This window comes from Aspergillus brunneoviolaceus, assembly GCF_003184695.1.
Source record: "Aspergillus brunneoviolaceus CBS 621.78 unplaced genomic scaffold BO95scaffold_61, whole genome shotgun sequence".
Classification (NCBI taxonomy): domain Eukaryota; kingdom Fungi; phylum Ascomycota; class Eurotiomycetes; order Eurotiales; family Aspergillaceae; genus Aspergillus; species Aspergillus brunneoviolaceus.
In genome coordinates, this window is record NW_020290791.1 from 22,109 (window position 1) to 44,146 (window position 22,038).

At 54.2% G+C, this 22,038-nt stretch overlaps 6 protein-coding genes across 6 annotated transcripts; 3 read left to right on the forward strand and 3 right to left on the reverse strand.

Annotated features, from left to right (window-relative positions):
- Positions 1-476: 476 nt before the first annotated feature.
- Positions 477-1,615, reverse strand: BO95DRAFT_369975 (glycosyltransferase family 32 protein; the record flags this gene model as incomplete). Its single annotated transcript, XM_025582897.1, has 2 exons — positions 477-505; positions 562-1,615. The coding sequence occupies 2 exons, from the start codon at positions 1,613-1,615 to the stop codon at positions 477-479; spliced, it is 1,083 nt and encodes a 360-aa protein (XP_025439267.1).
- Positions 1,616-4,085: 2,470 nt separating this feature from the next.
- Positions 4,086-5,380, forward strand: BO95DRAFT_370088 (glycoside hydrolase family 43 protein; the record flags this gene model as incomplete). Its single annotated transcript, XM_025582901.1, has 2 exons — positions 4,086-4,628; positions 4,703-5,380. 2 exons carry the CDS (start codon positions 4,086-4,088, stop codon positions 5,378-5,380), a joined length of 1,221 nt encoding a protein of 406 aa, XP_025439268.1.
- Positions 5,381-6,802: 1,422 nt separating this feature from the next.
- Positions 6,803-7,210, forward strand: BO95DRAFT_434558 (uncharacterized protein; the record flags this gene model as incomplete). Its single annotated transcript, XM_025585146.1, has 1 exon — positions 6,803-7,210. The coding sequence occupies one exon, from the start codon at positions 6,803-6,805 to the stop codon at positions 7,208-7,210; it is 408 nt and encodes a 135-aa protein (XP_025439269.1).
- Positions 7,211-8,477: 1,267 nt separating this feature from the next.
- BO95DRAFT_475631 (uncharacterized protein) lies at positions 8,478-13,378 on the forward strand (the record flags this gene model as incomplete). The annotated part of the gene is made up of 7 exons (XM_025589871.1): positions 8,478-8,660; positions 8,722-8,821; positions 8,892-10,143; positions 10,492-10,561; positions 11,811-12,138; positions 12,219-12,709; positions 12,788-13,378. 7 exons carry the CDS (start codon positions 8,478-8,480, stop codon positions 13,031-13,033), a joined length of 2,670 nt encoding a protein of 889 aa, XP_025439270.1. The 3' UTR covers positions 13,034-13,378.
- A 98-nt stretch (positions 13,379-13,476) lies between these two features.
- Positions 13,477-17,391, reverse strand: BO95DRAFT_475632 (uncharacterized protein; the record flags this gene model as incomplete). Its single annotated transcript, XM_025589872.1, has 7 exons — positions 16,994-17,391; positions 16,763-16,919; positions 16,504-16,691; positions 16,401-16,447; positions 15,142-15,624; positions 14,014-15,085; positions 13,477-13,971 (listed from the first exon to the last, which is right to left on the reverse strand). Exons 1-7 carry the CDS (start codon positions 17,054-17,056, stop codon positions 13,477-13,479), a joined length of 2,505 nt encoding a protein of 834 aa, XP_025439271.1. The 5' UTR covers positions 17,057-17,391.
- A 1,083-nt stretch (positions 17,392-18,474) lies between these two features.
- On the reverse strand, positions 18,475-21,784 carry BO95DRAFT_455545 (putative nuclear protein Qri2/Nse4; the record flags this gene model as incomplete). The annotated part of the gene is made up of 4 exons (XM_025588346.1): positions 18,475-19,163; positions 20,407-20,529; positions 20,586-21,416; positions 21,478-21,784. 4 exons carry the CDS (start codon positions 21,782-21,784, stop codon positions 18,475-18,477), a joined length of 1,950 nt encoding a protein of 649 aa, XP_025439272.1.
- Positions 21,785-22,038: the final 254 nt, after the last annotated feature.

Below are 22,038 nucleotides of genomic sequence, written 5' to 3' on the forward strand. Positions count from 1 at the left end.
CAGAATCAAGCATGGCTGTCCTGAGCAGGACTTGGGTGCGTCGAAAGTGACGAGTATGGTTTGGTGCAATTTGTTCACCGTATGGCCAGTTTGTTGGCTTGTCTATAACGTGGTACGTGTTGCCAACAGTTGTACAAGAGGGTAGAGAATATGTCCTTCTCATGGCTTTGCCATGATGGTAGAGCCTATCGTGGCCGATGGCGTTGATCCTGTCGGGTCGGGTTGTACAGAGCAGGCCAGGTTCGAATGAGTAAAGTACATTAGCCATGTTCATGGCTTCGGTTGCCGCTCGAGAAGAGCTCAGCCTGGATGGCTGTTCCATGTGGGTTTGCGATTCTCGGTCTAATAGCCGAGTCAATACTGGCATCTAACGCAGTCGCCAGGTCGACATCAGGCGCCCAGTCGCCTGGTTCATCGTCTTGAGCAGCAAGCGCCGCGCCGAGCACGCGTCGAATATATGGATCCGAAGGGCCAACTTAAAGAGACGGATCGGTCTTCCATGTACCTATCAGAGTGTTAGTCATCCTGAGTGATAGGTACGAAAAAGCAACCGCAACTGACCTCCGAAGTTATGTTTGACGAATGCCATCGGGTCGTCGATATCTCCTGCATTCATCTGGTGCACACCCGGACTGAAACTCGTAATAGGTAGTACCACCACGTCCCCCACCTTCTTGTACCCTTCCAAATTGGTAAAGTCCTCGTAAGTGACATTCAAGGTAGAACCCGGCTCAATGTTGAAGTACTCGGGATCATTGAAGTACCGGAAGACAGCGTCGGTCCAGGCCCCCGGTCCCGTGAACTCCATGATCGTCTTATCCATCTTTCCGACTTTCAAGATTCCCGCCTTCTTCATTCGCAGCGCCTCCTCGGTAATGTAGGTGACAATGTCCCGGAAGATCGGGTGGCCCGGTTTGGCCTGGATAGTCCACTGGCAGAACTGGATTCGGCGCGCATACCAGTCGTGCCAGTCGGGACGGTCTGGATCCGCCTCAATCCCGACGACAGCCCCGACGGTCGTCAGATCCAGCTCCGAAGGCAGCCAGTCCGACGCGGGCTTCAACGCCGTTGTGTCAATGTCGCTGTAGATCCCGCCCCGCGCCAGAAGAATGAGATACCGGAAGAAGTCGGCCTTGAGGACAGGCAAAGGCATGGATTCAAAGGCCTCGTATACGTCCGGCACCGATCCATAAAGATACTTGATCAAATGTCGCAAGGTATCGTCGGGAATGACCTCATGAACAAACCCCGGGTGGAGCTCGGTCCAGCTGGCCTCGGGGTCACGCAGTTCCTCCGAGAAAAACATCGACTCGGGAGTGTACTTCCATGTCTGCCAAATGTATGCGGGGAATTTGCCGTTGAGATCGTAGGGAAAGTGATAACGCAAGCGGTCGCGCAATGGGGCGCTCGGAGGAGGAGAGAGGGGTTGTTGCTTATTGCTGTCCGGCTTCTGCCCCTGGGGCTGGTCATTCGTTATTTGGCCATCGTCGTAGGCCTTCGCGGCGGAGGCGGGCACCGGCGGCGACACAGACGGGGAGGAATGCGAGGATCGGAAAAAGACGATGAAGGTGATCAGTAACACGGCCGCAAAAAGCGACTTGCGAAAAGTGAGCATCGTGGCGCAAATAGGGGGGAGGTAATGTTGTTGTAGTCGGCTAAATCCGGGCTACCGTTACAGCTCCAGGAATTTCCCCAGATGTTTTTTTTTATTTCCCACTTTCGCAGGCCTCCCCGAGACAATGTCAATCGTCAATCTTGGTCCAAGGTCAATTGGTGTCTCTTCCACGGAACTGTCCCCGATTGTGCATATCCGTAGGCCGTAAGTGTCCCAGCAAAAAGGGCTGTCGTCGTCAGAAAGGCGTCAGAGCGAACGGGTGCGATGGATTGCGCGTTCGCTGAAAAGGCCGACAGAGAACGATGAGTGAACTAGGGCTCTTGCAACCGTGCCATGGGGGCGAGAAAGAAGATAAGATATTTGAAAAAGAGACCGGTCAGTCCAGACAGGCGTCGGTTGTACGACACCAGCGCGGGAAAAATAAAAGAGAATTGATTCAATGTTTGAAGAGGGGAGGGAGTGAAGTTGTTTGGTGTTGGTCGGTGGAGCCCGCGGATTCGGGAGTGACGACGGCCTTTTTGGTGGCGTCAAATTGTCAATTCTTCCCGATCAACATTCCTACACATACTTGAGTACATCCAGGCATCGGCACATCCCATGCACCAGAGACGCGGCCAGCTGGCTCTTGGTTGCTTCTTATAGGTCTGTCTTCCTTTTGTCTTCGTGTCTTCTCACAAGGAAATCCAAGCCCAGGGGGGGAAAAGATAAGTGCCTGCAACCTCAACCTCAACCTCAACCTTGGTGCTATCGACTTCTGCCTGCAACGGAAAGATGATCGTCCCTCTCGTTCTCTCCCACGAACTACTCGAGTAAATTATTCTACCGTGATTCATTCATGGAACAGGTCAGGTCGTCGGGTGTACCTGACTATCGAGCAGTTTGAGGTTGCAACACTCTCCTGTTTCTCCTGTTTCTCCTTGTTTCCCCACAGCAAAATCGGTTTGCACCGCCGTTTTCGGCCCTACCGTCAGATCCACCTGCGATCGCAAGGCTGCCTGTCGGATGTCCAGAGGCTCCAGACTCCAGACCACATTTTAAGGTTACGCTCGGGGTTTGAATCAACGGGGGATATCTTCAGTCCTGATGATGATCAACTATGGAACGTCTAAGATCCGAGAGTGACAAGAATATCCCCGGTCGCATTGAACGTGGTGGAAGGCATACGGGAAGGGGTTGCGTCACCCTCCAGCAAGCCGCGTCATGGATCCGACTTGGCTTCGGCGCTTGTCTGGCCCTGCCCTTCGGCTGTAAAGGAAACAAGCCTTCAGCTGCAGCTGGTGTACTCCGGAGTATGTCTGAATGTGTGATTGCTGGCTGTCACTCCCGCTTCCTCTTCCCCCTTCTTCCCGCTTCATGTGCTCGGAATTTCCTCCATCCACTATCTCCTATTCACAATCACCAACTCACGGGCAATTGACAAATTGAACATGGCTCAATTACCGCGATGCTTAATAAGGAATCTCGTTAAGACGCTTGTCCTTCTACAACCGTCTCGAGTCTCAGATTGCCACAGGCCTTATCTCGAGCCTTTCGATCTACAGTTGAAATTTACGGGACAATACCGCTCCTTACAATACACGTGGGAGCATTCTCGACCTGAGAGTGGCTGATGAAAGCTATCCGATCCGATAGTTACTGAAAGCGGTACACAGGCTGTAACCACGGAAAAGTCTCTTACCAGATCTCATGAATGAAAGATAATGGACAACACTGGAAAGTCAACCCTGGATGAGAACCTCTCGATCATGGTTGCTTGAATGCTACGATACCTGATCAGCGTCATTCCACAACGTCATTGACCTTGAGCACAAGACACTCTGTGCTATGTCTAAATGTCCTTTGCTCTCAACACATGCTCCGAGTGTGATTGTCTCTACACCTGAGCTGGCTGTAAACGCGAATACAGTCAGCTCAGCGCCGATTCAAGGACAATGGTCCATTGAGCGTTAGCAATGGTCCAGCAATGGCTGGTCTATACTTCAGTAGTCAACATGCACATGCTCCCAGGCACAAATTCCTTATACAAAAGAAAAGACCTCATCATGATCCCGGTGGCGGCTGATCTAATCAATGCGCTCATCCCTTTAGTCAAAGCGGATGCTTAGCCCGCGGCGGCAAGAGACGACTGGCTAATATGAAGTACTACCGAGTAGATCCCGGGGTCCAGAAGTGGCTGTTCAATCCGGCCAACTGACGTCTTGGAAATGGTCAGCCAGTTCCTTTCGCTATGCTGACGCCAATTTGCGTGCTTGCCTTAGATTACCATCAGCGCTGCGATTCTCTGTCTGAAACGGGACCCCGCGTTGCGAAACACCGTAGTCTTTTCTAATTAAAGCTCCATCTGAGTGTGCTATAAACCTGAATAGCAGTATCTGGTTCAGCTACCGTTGCATACGCACATGAATGGTACCCTGGTACGATCGATCATACCCTCCGGCTAGCCGGGGCATGGTGAGAAACATAGGCGGAAATGGAGACACAACAGAGAACGAGAGGGATCTGGAGCCTGTTCGGGGCTCCCGCAAAGCCAAGCTCCCAATCTACACAGCCTGAATCCGGTGCAGAGAAGGGTATATCTGTACTGAAGTCACCCGACAGTGCATCGTCGTCAGATTCCTCCGCCAGGGGCCCGAGACCCTGGACGCGGGGTAAGATCCTGACAGTGTCGATCTTAGCCTTCTTTGCGTTGGCGATAATCGTCATCGCCATCACGGTTCCCATAGTCTTGGTGAAGAGGAACAGATCCCATGATGATCCCAGCTATCACAACGCAGCAAACCAACCGATTCAGGTCCTCTCGGACTTTCCAGATCCTGGGCTACTCCATGTGAACAGCACCTGGTATACCTACGGCACCAATGCAGTCAAGAACAACTCCGAAGTGCCTCATGTACCCGTCGCGACGTCCAGGGACTTCAGCTCGTGGAAGCTACTCGACGGCCACGATGCCATGCCCTCGTTGAGTGGCTGGGAGACAGACATCAATCACTACGCCCCGGACGTGATCCAGCGCGTACGTACCGCATCTACTGCCACCATCCCCAACACCCAAGCCCCCAGCAACTTACTAACCGGACGTGAACTCAGGACGACGGACGATACGTCCTCTACTACTCCGGCGAACTCAAAGACTGGCTCTACCACCACTGCGTCGGCGTCGCCGTCACCAACGGCACAAACCCGCTGGGCCCCTACGTGCCGCAGCGCAAACCGCTGGCCTGCCCGCGCGACCAAGGCGGCGCGATCGACCCGTCGCCCTTCCGCGACGCCGACGGCAAGCTCTACGTCGTCTACAAAGCGGACGCCAACAGCATCGGCCACGGCGGCGACTGCAACAACGGCAAGAAGCCCGTGCTGCCTGTCCCCATCCTCCTGCAGGAGCTCGCGGCCGACGGCGTGACCCCCGTCGGCGACCCGGTCCAGATCCTCCAGAACGACAAGAGCGATGGCCCGCTGGTCGAGGCGCCCAACCTCCTGCGCACCGCCCAGGGCATCTACTACCTGTTCTTCTCCTCCCACTGCTTCACCTCCCCGAAGTACGACGTCAAATACGCCTACGCCACGTCGCTGAAGGGGCCCTACACCCGCGCGGACCGGGCGCTGTTTAAGACCGGCGACTTCGGGCTCAAGTCGCCCGGTGGCGCAACCGTTTCGCGGGACGGCACGCGGATCGTGTTTCATGCAAACTGTGGCAAGTTGCGGTGTTTGCATGCGGCGGCTATCGCGATTCATGCCAATTCGACCATTACCCCTGCTTCAATTTAGTTCGGAAGGACGGCTGGCGCATTTGTGCAGATCACTTGTGATGTGTTACGATTCACGGATCATTAGCATGGAACTGAAGGCTCTTGTGTAAGAGCAAGTGTGTATATAAGTTGTAGTCATGGTCATTGTACACTCGAAGATACGAAGCGACGTCTTGACGACTCTATCAACGATCTTTACTGTATTCATTCAATACCGTCTGTACAGCACTATATAAGGATACAAAACCACGGACCGTCTCTAATGCATGCCCTTCCACATCATGTCGTAAGAAGAAAAGGAAATCAACGAGCAGACTTGCATGGCCCTCAGATTAGCTCTCAGGTTCTCACTGATTTCCAGGCTTGATTTTGTAGACGCAACACGACGTGTCACGAGTCAGCCGGATACCATACAACTTTGGCTTTTGGGTAAATTCCTCGTCACCGGGCCATGGTTTGTCTGCTGAAGTGGTTCGTGGATTGGATTTGGTAAAGGGAGTGATAAATGATAGTTGAGTAGGTGCGGTCTGGAAAAATGTGAAGGGTGTTCATCTGCTCTGTATGCCACCTGAACCAGGCCGAGTCGTATGCCATCGCACTACATTAAGTGCGGGTGGTCTATGACTCTATGCTGTGTCAGTGTCAGGGTGGTGGTCTTGTTAGATGGTGCCCTGTAGGATTTTCTTAGTTATGGATGTGGTGGTGAGTGCCGCGCCTTAGTCAGATTGAAAACTACTATTGAATATTCCCTCGTCATCGGCAGATGCTCGACGTCGTTACCTTTGATAGGCGAACAGGCGGAGCAAGTGATGTAGCCTCGGAGTGCTTAATGGTTTGTCATCATTTCGGCGTGCAAGAGAGTGGTGGAGGGATGTTGCGATTTGTTGTTTGAAGTAAGGGGTAGGGGAGCAGTATAATATGGCTGGGTGGACAGGAGATGGGTGAAGGTGGTTAGCTGCCTCAGTTTTACATGGAGCATGACGAATGGTCGAACGGAGTGCGGGAGGTTTTTTCGGCTGTATTTATATACTCGCCATTTGTGATGGTGCTGGGGTGCTGGAATGAAGAAGGGGGTGCTTCTTGCGGTTGGTATTTGGTTTCGGAGATCTGGAACATCGACTGGGTTCCTGCGCCTTCGTGATATCATACGGGTGTGGTGTTCAGGGTGTTCGTGGTCAACCGTCACGTGTTGGTGACCAGGGATGTATGTCTCTTGAAGCATGATATAACAGTAGCTTTCTTGGATGATAATCTGAGATGGTGTCTTAAATCTTCGAACTATGTTTACCTCGTTGGGAGTCATTGTTCTAGCCGAGGTCAGTAACTGGACAAATATGCAAGGAGTGGTGTCGGCTCCGGGCCCCACTGCTATCTCTTTTAAGTTGGCTCGGGCCCTATTTGTTGCTTTCGCTTGTCTCTGCTTTGTCTCTGCCCTCCTTGGATGCCGTTCGTGTGTTGTCTGAGGGCTCTTGCTGGGTCTGATGGCTCTGGCTGGCGAGTCTGGTGGCTCTGGCTGGCTGGCTCTGGCTGGCTGGCTCTGGCTGGCTGGCTCTGGCTCTCTAGCTCTGGCTCTCTAGCTCTGGCTCTCTGGCTCTGGCTCTCTAGCCCTGGCTATTTAGTTTTGTCTCTGTGGCTCTGGCTCTTTAGCTCTGGCCTCACTGGCTCTGGCCTCACTGGCTCTGGCCTCACTGGCTCTGGCCTCACTGGCTCTGGCCTCACTGGCACTGGCCTCACTGGCTCTGGCCTGTCTCCGGCTTTCGCCTCAAACCTGGCTCTTACTGGCCGATCTGTGACCCCGGTGGGGTTAACAGTAGCAGTCCTCCTGCTAGAATTCGCGAAATCTCGCTAAGAAATCACGGGCCGCGGGCTCCTCCCCAGCCGGCATTTCTTCAGTCTGGGGGTCTAGCCACGGGAAGGTCTAGGGACATAGCCTTTTGCTTTTCCCCCTTCTCGCCTGCGCCGGCCTCGGATAATCTGGGCCGGTCTTTCCGGACTTTGGTGGTTCGGTGGTGCCTATATACCGGCGTTTCTCTTCAAAAGCACTCGGCATCTGGCATCCTCCGGATTGCGCCGCTGGGCAGCAGTATTCCCGTAGAGGATAGGGTGGTATACACAACGTTGACACGTCGTTGACCAAGATAGACCGCAATAATAGCAGCCGTATCGTTTCGATGTGTCTGAGACAGGAGTCGCTAGCTTGAGTAACGGCACTCCTGCTCAGGAGCAACACCTTGTGGAGTATAATAATCCTTGAGAAAGTCACCGGTCTGTCAAGACGTGGTAGCCTCTTCAAATCTTCGCACGCAGCGCACACTCTATCAAAAGTATAGCAAGAACATTAATCCAATGCTGAGGAGAAGACAAACGAACCTGCACATGGGAACAGAAACGCCACAAGGCGAGACTTCCACCAATCCCTTAGATCTCTGTTCAATTTCTCAATCACTCACACTTTTAGACAGATGTCTTCTTCCATTCCAGAGTTCCTGAAAAGATGAAGTCCACTGCCCGGACCTAGGTATGATGGTCCCTTGAAAAAGGTGTCATGAGATAAAGCTCTTTGTGTGGTGTTCTCGTCATCGGGATGGTAGAAATCTTGCCTGTGGGTTGTAAATTCGCAGCGAGGGTTGCTTGAGAGGAGGATGACTTCTTATTGAATTAGAGAACTCAAAATGCTGGCCTGGGTGTTCTCATAAAAACACCGTTCCAGGCCTGGAGTGTCGGAGTTGTCAAGGGATAATCAACCGCGTCGGGAAGTTGGTTGCGTGTTGCGGAGACGCGCGCCCGCGGGCAGAGAAAGTCATCGCGGAAGCACGTGATCTACATCAGATTTGCGGCGAGTGGTTTCTCCACTCGAGCTTCAAGTTTGCCTTGGAACTACGTAACGCTTCGCAACGGGGACCTGTGTCGTTGAAATCTGGGGTGTCTAGGTTAGTGTGTCATTCCGTCTCTACTTACGGATAAACCCGAAACTTGTCCAATGCGATCTTGATCTAATGCGACGGACCTTTTTCTTTTCTGACTCTGCTATAGTTTTGCGACACTAGGCGCATACCTATACCTACCCACCTACACGGGAAACTCCGAGACCAACCCATAGAGGTACAATTGCAAAGATGTCATCCTGGCTTCAGCGCCAGGGTAGCTCCCATCAGTCGCAGCTGGCTGCTACGGCCGTACTCTCGGGCGCCGCAGTCGCTGGCGTCATTCTCGGCTACCAAGCGCTTCGGCGGAAAGAAGCCGTCCAGCAGCTCAAGGCCTCGATCCCAAGTATCGACGAACAACATCACGCAGAGAAGGTACATTCACTCCAAAGAATACTGCAACTTCTGAAGCTAATTGATTCTGGTCGTTCAAAAGCTCACAGATTATGGAGTTTCCGCCGCCACGCAACTGAGCAAAGAAGACGAGCGCAGCGCCGCTCTCGCCCGTCGAGCACAAGAAGGCGATTACGATGACGGTATGCCACGGGTTAACCCCGGACGGAGTCAAAAGCTTCCTCGTTGCTAACGAGCTTCATCCGTGATTAGACCTCGTCCTCGAACAGCTCGCCCGGAACCGCGTCTTCCTGACGGACGAGGGCCTCGCGAAGCTCCGATCCTCCTACATCGTGGTCGTCGGCTGCGGCGGGGTGGGCTCGCACGCGGTGGCCGCGCTGGCGCGCTCGGGCGTGTCCAAGATCCGGCTGATTGACTTCGACCAGGTGACGCTCTCGTCGCTGAACCGGCACGCGCTGGCGACGCTGGCGGACGTGGGCACGCCCAAGGTGCACTGCATCCGCAAACGCCTGGAGCAGATCGTGCCGTGGGTGAAATTCGACTGCCGCAACGAGCTGTTCGGCGGATCGGTGGCCGAGAAGCTGCTGGCGCCGTGGGCGCAGAACGACGGCGACAAGGGCCGCAAGCCGGACTTCGTGCTCGACTGCATCGACAACATCACCTCCAAGGTGGAGCTGCTGCACTACTGCCACACCCAGGGGATCCCCGTCATCTCCGCCATGGGCGCCGGCTGCAAGTCGGACCCGACCCGCGTGACGGTCGGGGACATCTCGCACAGCACGGACGACCCGCTGTCGCGCAGCACGCGCCGCCGCCTCAAGCTCCTCGGCGTGACGACCGGCATCCCCGTGGTGTTTTCGACGGAAAAGCCCGGCCCCGGGAAGGCGACCCTGCTGCCCCTGGCCGAGGAGGAGTTCTCCAAGGGCCAGGTGGGCGAGCTGAGCGTGCTGCCGGACTTCCGCGCGCGCATCCTGCCCGTGCTGGGCACCATGCCCGCCGTCTTCGGCTACACTCTCGCCAACCACGTCATCTGCGCCATCGCCGGCTACCCGCAGGACTACAGTATCGGCGGCAAGGGCCGCGACAAGCTGTACGACGGCGTCCTGGCCGCCCTGCAAGGCACCCACGAGCGTCTGGCCCGCGCCGAGTACGGGCCCACCCTCGTCGGCCTGCGGTTGCCCGTCAGCAAGGATGATGTCGGCTACCTGGTCGACGAGATTTGGCGCGGCAAGAGCGCCGTCAGCGGTCTCCCCAGTCGCGTCTGCCTGGTGCCATGGGAGCGGCCGCCGCGCGGCTTCGCCCCGGACCCGGAGTGGATGCAGCAGGGCCAGACCTATGTGCCTGTCGAGATGAAGAACCTGGTCTGCATGACCAAGGATGAGGCTACCCGCCATGAGAAGGAGGTTCTGCTCGGGGGCAAGACGCTCGAGGAACTGTACGATGAAAAGACGATCGAGATGGTGCGGAAGCGCCAGAAGGAGATCGATTTCTACGAACAATATCGGTGAGCTCGAGCTTTCATCATTTGGTCACGATTTTGATGCGCTTCCGCTCATGTGTATCACCACGAATTCGATTTTTGTATATGTGTGATAGCTTAGATTCTGTATAGCGAGTGGGTAAATATTGATTGATTCTTACATGAGACGATACTGTTATGATCTCAAGTTAGGATTGGCAAGCAATTAGGCTTAATGTGGCCGCGTAGGAAGATAAGTATCATCCAAGCCTGCCCTGTAACCAGGTTCTAGTCTTGCGCCACTCAAGCTCCGTGTGTTTTACAAAGAGGGTCGGATGACTGCCACTGGCATAAGTGAAACATACCTGAAGGCTTCAATGCCCGCTCCATCAGCTCGACTGCCGGAACAGCTCCCGCTGCTTCGAGGCATTGCATTGCCGATGAGTCAATGAGCTCGAGGGCTGTGAGCGCATTTCGATTGACTCCGACGGCCAAAGATGTGCACATCCAGGTGTTTGTGGGGGAGAAGAGCGTGAAGAAGTGATACTCCCGCTAGGTTACCGCCAGAGATGGTGATCCGGATGGTAGAAGACATGACGATGGGTGGGGACTATGTGGTCCTTTGTTCGAGTGCGAGCGTGTGTGGCGGCGAATATGATGCTGACAATGTATGAGGAAGCATGGTCGAGCCCGCTTCCTTTCCCCAACATTTCAAGGGCATCAAGACTGTCATCATTTAGCGCCGTGAGCTTTGATTGTCCAAGAACTTGTAAGACATGGACCTGTGATGCAGGTCAGTGCATTTGTGACTATCTCATCCCGGTGTGAGGCGCGGAATACTCGATTGCAATTAATCGTCCGACTAGTCTGATCAATCAAGCATATACTTCATACCACAATGGTCCTTGAATTGTCTAGGTCAATGCGAGTAAGCCTGATTATATGATAATTGAGAACGGGCACGCAAAGGATCAAGGCCGTTACAGTAGAAACCAACATCCGACACAGTTGGTTATGGCGGAGTAAGATATAGATAGCAGCGGACTAGCCGGAAGGGGATTAGACCGGGGTCTGGTCCCTTTGGCGGCAGGACCAAGGCACTAAGCCCCACCAGGAATAGCGGGCCACGGGACCCGCGGTCGAATCCCATTGAAGCAAGGCGTCGCCCGACACTTGTGTTCCACCCATAAACCCGTACGTACCTTAACTCACTTCCCCAACGAGGCTGACGATCCTCTCCGACCATCAAACCCATACCCACAACCCACCCCCCCTCCTCTCCCCTACATTCTACTCTCAATGACCTCGTAAATTTCTGTCGCATCTTCCCTCCTACCCACTAGACCTGCATTCATGTGTTTTAGTCATAGAAAATCCTTGATTTATTGAGATCCAGTGTCTAGAAGCCAGCCAACCACCCCCGACCGCCGCCCATCACATCACATCGCATCAACCGACCGACCGCCCCATCACCAACCATGACATCCACCCATCACCATCCCCACTACCACCACCACGACACCGAAAGTCTCGACTACTCCTCCGACGGCTCCGACGATGTGCCCTTCCTCCAAAACGCGCTGAATCCCACCCGCCGGGTCAAACGATATACGCGCCCATTGATCGACTACGTGCGCAACGAATGGCAATCCAACACCAAGTACTCGTCAGGGTCGTCGCCCGACCGCTCCGACACGCCCCGATGGGTGCAGATGGTCCTGTCCATCGTCACGGCGCCGCGCTTCCGGCGCTATGCGATCATCTACACCACACTGTTTCTGTCCTGTCTGCTGGGGTGGGAGTTCGTGCTGTCGCCGCGGTTGCAGGAGCACTCGGAGTTGACCAAGTCGCTGGACCCGAACTCGAAGGAGACGGTGGGCGGGTGGTACGGGACCAATGCGCTGCCGAGCTTCGAGGGCGTCCTGCAGCTGAAGACGTTGGATTCGTCGCTGCTGCCGGCGAAGGAGACGCCCAAGGCGGGCGCGGAGAGCACGAGACGATTGATTGTGGTGGGGGACGTGCATGGGTGCCGGATGGAGTGTGCGTATTGTCCTTCCACAAAACCACTATTCCTGTTGTTTCGAACAGTGGGCGGCTAATCTTCTCACCGATTCAAACAGTGGAACGCCTCCTCGACGAAGTCACCTTCAATGACAAGACCGACCACCTCATCTTCACCGGCGACCTGATCAACAAGGGCCCCGACAGTCCCGGCGTGGTCGACCTGGCCCGGAAACACGCCGCATCCTGCGTGCGCGGCAACCACGAAGATCGCGTGCTGCTGGTGCGCCAAGAACTCGCGGAGATGGACGCCATGACGGACACGTCGGGCGACGAGTACATGGACGGGCTGTCGACTTCCGGCGCCCAAAGAGATCTCCAATTGGCCCGCAACCTCACCGACGAGCAGGCGGAGTGGCTCGACGCCTGTCCCGTGATCCTGAACGTCGGCCACATCCCCACGATGGGCCAGGTCGCCGTGGTGCATGGCGGGCTGGTCCCCGGGGTGGATTACGACAAGCAGGATCCTTTCAGCGTGATGAACATGCTGACGATCGATCTGGACACCCATCTCCCGAGTTCCAGTCGCGATGGGAAGAAGTGGACCAAGGTATGTCCACACATAATCCTCTTTCCCACAACCCCCCCCCCCCCCCCCAGCAGGTGTTGGCTAACCGTTTGAATGCAGTTCTTCAACAAACACCAATCCCTCACCTACAAATCCACCAAGCACGCCGACGCCCAGGCCACCGACTCCCAGGCCACGACCGTCATCTACGGCCACGACTCCAAGTCCTCCCTCAGCATCAACACCTACACCAAGGGTCTGGACTCGGGCTGCGTCAAGGGCGGGGAGCTGACCGCCTTGGTCATCGCCGACGGCGGCGACCAGAAAGTCATCCAGGTCCGGTGTAACAACTATCTGGAGAAGTAGACTGTTCTTGGTGCCAAGTGTCTGTTTCTGGGCGATGATCTTGCTGTTTCTTTATATATACATACATGATTCTTCTGCTGGTCTGGAGAGGATGTATCAATGGCTTTCTTTTTTTCTGGGTTGATTGGGCAACTTATGCATATGCATGTGCACGGCGTTCTTCTGAGGTGCGTGTGGTTTTGGATTTAGTGGAATTAGCATCGTTGAGTTGAATGGATGTACTGTATACATTTCCCTGACCATTGAGCCGGGGTATCAGACCACAGTCTTCTGGTGGGAGCACCTCTAAGTCAATCTACTGCAGTGTATACAGCTAGGCCTTATCAACAACAGCCAACCCAGAGCAATTGAAATGCATACACAGTTTATAACTAGATTTCCGATGGGGAGCCAAAACAATCCAATAAAAATCTAGATGACGGAAGTAGCTGTCAACCATCACCTCACCTCTCCCCACCATTATCACCTGCACCATCACCATCCGTATCTTTCTCAACCTCCCCCCACCCCACCCAGTCCCCCTCCCTCGTCCAGATCCCAGGCTTCGTGAAATCCTCATACCAGAACCCACCCAAGGCATTCAGGCGCACAAACGCGAATCGGAAATACTCATCCTCGCCGTCTGTCTGCCTCGTCCAATTGAACAATCCCTCCCCAGCAGCAGTAGCAGCAGCAGCAGCGACCGTAGCATTACCACCACCAGCATCAACATCAACATCACCGGCACCGGGAACCAAATCCGACCAAAAGCCTCTGTACCGCTCGACATCGTTGACCAAAACACTCACCCCATCTCCCGCCGACGGCCCGCGGGTGCCGTTCATCAGCGCGTCCCTGCCGACAGCGAAAGCTATGTGGCTGACGCCCAGCACAACCGGCGTCCCGACGACGGGCAGCACACTGCCCAGCTGGGCGCCCTCGAGCAGCGCCGCGCCGGTCTGCAGGATGGAATCGAAGCCCCAGCGCGCGATGCCGTTGACGAACAGCCCCACCAGCAGGCCCTGGTACACGAGACAGGGGCGGGTCTGCAGGGTGGTGCCCGGCAGGAACAGGAGGCTGAGGATGTAGTGGTGGATGCGGAGGTTCATGTGGGGCACGGAGAGGAGCAAGGCGATGCCGGCGACGAAGACACCATACACGGTCAGCATCTGCGGGAGGCGGCCTTCATTCCGGAAGGCCAGGGCCTGGGTGAGGACGATGAGCACCAGGCAGGCGACGATGATGAGCAGCGCGGGGATGGCGCCGGGCTGCTGCTGCAGGTCGTGCGGCGTGAGGCGCGAGATCGGGATCTTGTCAAAGGTGTCGGTGTTGAGGGCGCCGACCCAGCAGGGGCCCAGCCAGAGGACGGTCTGATCCCAGCGCGCGGGGAGGTTGTGGGCCAGTGTGCGCCGCACGGCGAAGTGGTAGATCGCCCAGCCGACGATGGCGCACGGGAGGAAGCGGCCCAGGGCTGTGGAGACGATCTCCAGGTAGTCGGGGGAGTACGGGGGGTCCGAGGAGAGGGCGACTTGGAAGTAGACGATGAAGTAGACGGAGGAGAAGAAGCCCGCGGAGGAGGTGGTGCAGAGGGAGAGGAGGGTGGTGGTGATGAGCGAGAAGGCGAAGAGCGGCCAGCGCTGGTCACGACAGCTGGTTCTTTCGGATGAGTCGGTGTTGAAGGTGAAGGAGAGCGGGAAGGAGGATGCGAAGCCGATGCTCGTGACCCCGTTCTTGGAGACGGATGGGTAGTCGTTATGCTCGCCTGTGCGGCGGAGCACGCCGCAGCCGCCGGTTTGGCTGTTGATTAGGCCGGCGTGAAGTGCCGCAGGGCAGATGGCCGAGTCGCCGCGGTAGATGCCTATGTTTCCAAAGCTAGCTGATATGTCTGCAGTGGAATTGTCCTGGAGGGATCCTCCGATGACTAGCGGACGATAGTTGTACTCTGCAGGCCCGACAACATACGGTTCGAGCAGAATCGCATCCGCACAGCTAGCGGGGCAGCGAAAGGCAAAGCCACCGTTATCGAACGGACGGCAGGCCTCTCCGTCGAGACCACACTCTGTGGAATTATACCTGAGCAAGGGACTGTGAGCCTGGGTTATGTGGAGGAAACGAGTAGGGGGACATACCATAGTCGTGCATGACATGATAGCTTGACTGGAGTTCCATATCCAGGAATCTCTTGCCCAGTAATCGAATAGTGCAGGATGGTCAAAAACACCACTCCCCACAGGGCGATACCAGCCACCAGAAGCGAGACTCTGGCGCGGGTGCTCGGAAGGAGACGCTCAATGTAACGGCTCGGGGCCGTCTGCCAGCGGGCTAGCCATGGGGTAATTTTGTACTCGACTGGCGGGACTGGACCTTTGATCCAGGTACGAATGCCAGATAAGGAGCATGAGGATTTCCCGAGCTCTTGATGACGATTCTGACTTGGAATCGGTGATGAAGTTGGTAGCAGAGGCTCCCTCGTGGCGGCATCGGGCCGCAGATCGGAGCTTTCCCGCCCAATCACAACCAGCTGGCTGCTGTCGGAGTCGTCATGATGCTCAGGCTCCAGCACCGTCAAACGATAGTCCTGCGAGCCTTTCTCAAATGAGGACGATCGCGAACTCGATCCTGCCCCTGATTGCGGTGCTCCTGCCATGGTTGATTCCCCATCCATGAATGAGATTTCGGGATCTGCGGAAGGGACCCAGACTCCGCAGGAATGTCCGCCACGCTAGAGTTAGTCATCACGAGCCCATTCAATTGGACGTTTGCAACAATGTTATATCGAACCATCTATGTACCTTTCATTACTCAAGGCACGCATCACTCGCAGAGAGGAGTCAAAGGAGGTCAGCCCGGCGAAAATGCTCAGCACTCCGCGACTCGGTCGGTGAGGAGAATCCTGCTGACACTGAACCTCGGACCCCAGACCTCCTGGTACTTGGGTTCTATTAGTGTGAACAAGGTAATCAGGATCAAAATGTGAAACACCTCTCTGGGTGGACCCATCCCTACAGCATAGACATTCCTTAATTAGAGAAATAGCATCATATTAGATTAATATCATAGCAAATCACAAAGCAAACAACGAAGGCCATCAGCATCCCTTCATCAAGCATTAGCACGCCAACCGGGTATCAGAATATTAGTTAAAAGAGATCTCATTAAGTCGTGTCGTGACAATGCGTGCCACATCATAATGGGTGAACATTGATCGACGACATCTTGCATGATTGGTGCACGACAAGCATCGGAGGATTAGTCCATCTGATCGCACAGATGAACAGCGCGGTCAACCAACTGTCCATCTAGACAGCAGAGCGGCCAAAGCGGCGACGGCTGCTGTTTCATGTCAGCAACGTGTTACACAAAATACACAAAAGGTCAGGGCACTTACTGTCGGGGAGCAGACGAGTCGCGGACACGGAAGGTAAACCAGATGCCCTGCAAGGCATGTCAGTATTAGACTATAGTCTTGAGTTGGTGTCACTGAATCATACCAGGAGCGCCGAGGCCAGCCATACGATGGCAGAGATGAAACTAAACGCTTCGGCCGCCTTCCACCGGCCACACGAGTTGTTGTGGATGATGCCGCCCCAATACCAGATAGATCCACAGTTCAGCTTGTGGATCGCATCGACCAATATTCCGAACGCAGCGAACCAGGCGAAAGAGATGATGACATCGACTGTGTAACGTCAGTATAAGTGATACGCAACGCTAAGACTGAGGGACGCAAGGAGGCGGCACAACACGTACACGGCCACGAGAAGAAGCCCGATGAGAACGGGATCAGCCATATCAGGCCCAGCAGTATCGACAAGCCGGCTATGACTTCGGTATAGATCCACCTGGCGACCGGCCAGGCATCGCCATCATACTGGTGCAGGTAGTGTCCGATGATACCGGCAACCACCTATGAATCATGACTCGTTAGCTTCTGTTTGGGGGTGGGGGGTAGGCATGCAGTTGATCAGGGGTTGCACATACTGCAGCGCAAATGACTTCCACCACACGGAAGACGATGGAAATGAGACGTGAGATGACGGGCATGATGAGTCCCTGGTAACTCGGTTACAGTAGTGTGAGGTAGAGTGTGCTGCAGGTCGAGATTAGCGCGGGCGAAAACGCAGGCTTGTTGACTTGAACAGTACAGTGACTGTAAGATTAGAGTAGAGGAAGATAGAGGAAGTGAGTGGTAAGCGAATTATCCTGCAGACAGAAGGAACGATGGAGGGAAGTAAAGGTGAAGCGGACTCGGGGGTTATATAGGTATGTTTCAGACCCTCAATGAGTCTATTTCCCTTACACAGCACATCGACTCGAACGTCATCGTACGTAGCCAGTATTCAATTCAAGCAATTGCGAATGACATGACATCGTCTGCCCAAGCCCCAAGAAATAGGGCGGGAAGCAAAAAGGCGGGAAGGAAATTGATTGATCGCCCATCAGGTGAGTTTGAGTGGCTTGACTCCTAACCAATCCTCGGGAAAGCTACAAGGAGGGTACCTGGAAAGCTACCATTGACAATATGACCACCGATGTACTGCATGTACACTACTCTAATCCCCTGGCTACAGGGTATTATAATCCAGTACATTCGCACACGCCTTCCTAAATGAAAAAAAAGATTGCCAGGCAGCCGAGTTTACAATACAGCATCTTGATACAACATCAGCATCATCACATTCACATTCCAAGCCACACCCTCTGCAGCAAGGGGATTCTGGCAGCCGAACAGAGCCCACTTAAGGCTGAAGGATTTCCCCACCTTGGATGCATGTTATCCCTTTCTCGTATCCACTTGACCCGAGGAAGGTCTGCGGTAGCGTTCCCACCTCTAGGGCGATCGTTGAAAAACTGTTTGAGTCTGAGTAGGTTATTTCCTCTCATGTTCATGCAGACCAGCAGCACAGCACCGATACAAACGTAATAATACTCGCAGTGATGAGGAAAAAGGGGGAACGGGCTGTGGCAGCACCGATGACGTCATGGTATAATTCGTGGCAGCCCCGATTCGCATCTGCAAATTGGTGTAACTTCTTAAAACCTGCTGTTAAGTGTTCCCTACCTGAAGAATCACCATTGTCCTCTTTATCCTAAGTGCCTTGAGCCGACCATGGCTCCAGAATAAACTATCGCAGATCGTCGGTCAATAAAGCTCCCACCGCTCGAACTTCCCGCGAATCGAGAACAATAACAACCAATTCACCAATTATCGGCTCCGGCTGATTTTTTGGAAATTGGCCTATTAGACTATTGAACCTGCCTATATTCAAGAAAACAATTACAGTACACGCGCTAGCCAGCAGTAACGTTAAATAACAGATCGCAAAGCGGCTCCGCACTATGATTATACAACAATTGGATATCGTTTGCAACCAACACAGAACATAAAGAACATCCGCAGCCGAAGGGATTAATAATCGATAGTAAAAGTCGCATGAAACTCGGCTCTTTTTTTGTCGTCATCAAGTCCGTTTCCGATCCTCCAAAAACCACTCCATGACCGTGCGGAAAACTCCCTTGGCACCACTCTCGATCACATCTCCATGACACGGGATCAAGCGGTTGAAGTCCCACTTATCGATTCTCTGGATCGACTCCGTAAAGCCCTTACGATCCGAGCTGGACAGCGCATACCAGACAAATCTCTTCTGCCAGGTGGCAGGCGCATTCGCGTTCAAGAGTGGACTGATGATCTTCGTCAAGAGGCCCGACGTGGCGCTCTCCCCGGTCTTCGAGTACTGTTCGCGCGCGGGGAGATTGAAGAGCAAGTCGGCCTCGATGAGGGTGCGGGAGGGCTTGTGGAAGAACACCAGCTCTCGCGACTGGTGGGCGTGGACATATTCGGTTTCGAACTCTGCATCGAACTCCTCCGAGATCTTCTGCGTTCCGACCAGTTCCTTGCGGAAGACATGACGGAAGGGGGTGGTGTCTTTGGTCCTGGGGTTGGATTGGCGCTTCTCCCAGAGTCCCTCGGGAGCGATGATCTCGGCATCTGGATAGGCCTCTTTCCACGCAGTCAGGTGGATATGGTGCTCGAGATCCAGAGCGGCGATGTACTTGACGTTGCCTCCGAGACTGTTGACCGTGTCGCGAACCTCTTGGGTCAGACTGACCGGAGAGAACACGGCCACAGAGCCGGAAGCCATCTTGACTAGATTCCATTCATACAGAGTCAGCACGAGCACTGTGTCGGGCTCCAGGTATTGAAGACCCTTGTAACATCATAAGAGGAATGCACACCCAAGGTACCGCGGCCTCCGAACTTCAAGTGACCGAACCGCGCAAACGGCAAGCTCATAGTGATTACATTGGAAGTCACATTGCGAATGACCATCACATCGGCCGGGTTCTTCGGGAAAAGAGGAGCCATGCTGCAAGCTTTCGAGAGCGTCTCTGGTAAAATGTAAAGTGCTTGTAAAAAGTGTTGGAGAGGCGTAGATCTCAATCAGAAGTGGTTTGGTCGCGTCCACTGCCACCCCAAGGAGAATAAATAGAGTAAATTTTCCACGGGTCTTTCGCACGAGGGCACAGAAAAGGGGTGGGCAGATCGTGAAAAGGCTTGCAGGGAGGATGCCTGACAACGCAGCTGCTAAAACTAGAACAGCTTTTCCTTTGATGAAACGGAGGGCGCATGCTCGTGATTGCAGGTGCTGTGACGTCATTACCAGCCCGGCCGCAATCGGCCAACTGCCACTGCCACCATGGGCCGGGGCTAGACTGACTTAATTGCTAAAAATTGACAGCTTGAATTATGGAATTCCAAATTATTTACAGCTAGCCTTGGTATATCGCTAAACCAAACATTGACAGCTATAATTATTTGATTAGCAAGCTCCAACGGCTAGACTTATTCAATTACAAAACATCAACGGCTAGGCGTCGTCAATTACTAAGCATCACATCAAACAGGCGCCAACCACATGGCATGGTACTCGTTTATTCGGCAAGGGCCTGGCTCTGCGCAGTTGTAGGCGGAGATGCTGCCATTAAGGTTGACCTAGCTGCATCCTGTCTCGCTTCTTTGGCGGTTCCTACATAACATTCAGGGGCTCGACCTCTTGAATAATAAAGTCCTGCCATTCACAATGCTCCTTGCTATGGGTGCTATTGTGTCTGTGATCACTCAGATCCGTAAATACCCTTTTAGATACGGATGGGAAATATCTACATCGAATAAAGCCCCCGAGAATGTACAAAACATGACATCGAAATCGCGGCCAAATTTCCTTGTCAACAAATGGGTATCCTCACCTGCATGAAACGCAACCATACGCCTGCTACATAGCTAAGAAAAAGTCATCATCACAGGCCAGTCGGCCCCAGGCGTTCGAAACACGATCATCGCCAGGTCTGCGCCGTTGGCTGGGCTTCTTCCGCGCGATGAGGAATGATACATTCATCAATCCCATAGGCCTCGATCAGATCCTGCCAGGTTTCAAAGTCCAGAGTGAAGATAGCCTGGTGCTTCTGGACTCCCTTCTTCAGAGCTTCGCTGGGTGCATGAGGCTTCGCAGCGTCTAGAACATGCAAGGTCAATACCGGAATCTGCAGATGGGTAAGGTAGCAAACTTACGTAACGTCGGCAATCCTCTACTGTCCACCGAGATACCAATTAACCCATCACGAACCAGGAAACTCACGTAAAACAGGTTCTCCACGCTCTGTCCAAAGGACCTCGGGTTGATGCAGAAGCGGAACAGCGGGACACCACCATCATCAGCTACATTGTTCTCCGCCATCACTTTCTGCAGCTGCTCATCGGAAGGCTCAGCTTGGAGCGCCGACAGCTGCCTTTCGACAGTGTCTTGGCCATGGTTTTGTGTCTTCGCCAGTAGACCGTTGATACTGCCACACATGGTGGTCAAATTAGACGTTTCCTGCCGGTCAAGGTCTTTGTCTTGGAGATCCTGCGGCGCGACCGCCCGACTGGGGTCAATCCGTTCCCTGACCCTCCGAACGGCTTGCTGACGGGTTCGTTTCTGTACCGAGAGCGGGCCCAGAAGGAATCCAGGGACCGAGGGCCGGGCATTGCTGCAGAATGACGCAGCCCGCCCCAGCCAGTCCCAGTTCAAGGCATCTCCATTATCTTCGCCGTCATCATCTGCTGGTCGGGCAGCGTGGCGACGTTGGGTGCTGCTGGGAACCGTGCTTTGAGAGTCTGCGGGGGCCTGGCGCATGAAAGTAATACACTTGGAGACAAATTCGTCGACGTCAATGCCTGCACTGGCGTCGCCCAGAACTAATTGTGCGGTCTTCTTGTATCCTAGGTCCGCCGCGCTGACCAAAAGCCGAGAGTCGATGGTTGCATCCGAGGTTTGCTTGACGCCCTGAAACAACTCGTTGGCCTTTTCTATCGTGGACTTAATACCACTGTTTCCAGCCCGCATAAACTCACTGCGGGAGTCTGCAGCGGGTATACGTTAGAGAAAAAGCAATTCCAAATTGATGATGGAGGAGTAGCCCACCGTTGAGGTCCCGCGTCAGGTCTCTCAGGCCCTTTCTGATTCTCCGTCGTTCGGCTTCATCTTGATCCGGGTCGTAATAGTCCTTATCGCGGGCGGGCTGTGATCGCGATCCTTGAGACTGGCTTCCCTGTGAGTTGGTGCCCCGTGTGGACAGTCGTTGCCGCTTCCTCGAGGCGCTGCTGGGCATGGCTTGGATTTGAACACGCTTGCTGTTACCTTTTGATGTTGAATGGTTTTCCTTGTCGGAGGATGGTCCAGGTGAAACTGCCTGAGTTGAGGTTCGGGTGGGAGAAGGACGTCGTGCCATCTCTGGGAGGGCAGAGACTATGCGACAAACGAGGCGCGCTGAGGGGAAGACAAAGAAACGCGAGCAGCCGCCAGACAGCCTACTGAGTAGTTGGTGGGAGGGGAGGATCAAGGCGCAGGAAGGGAATGAGGAAAGAAAACAAAGGACTAAGGGTGTCTAGGTTTCAGTTGGCGCCAGGTGAGATCGTAGCACCACCTTTCATGCAAAGTCAACTATCCAGGCTTCGATACACTTTTAGATGCAAATATTCGTTC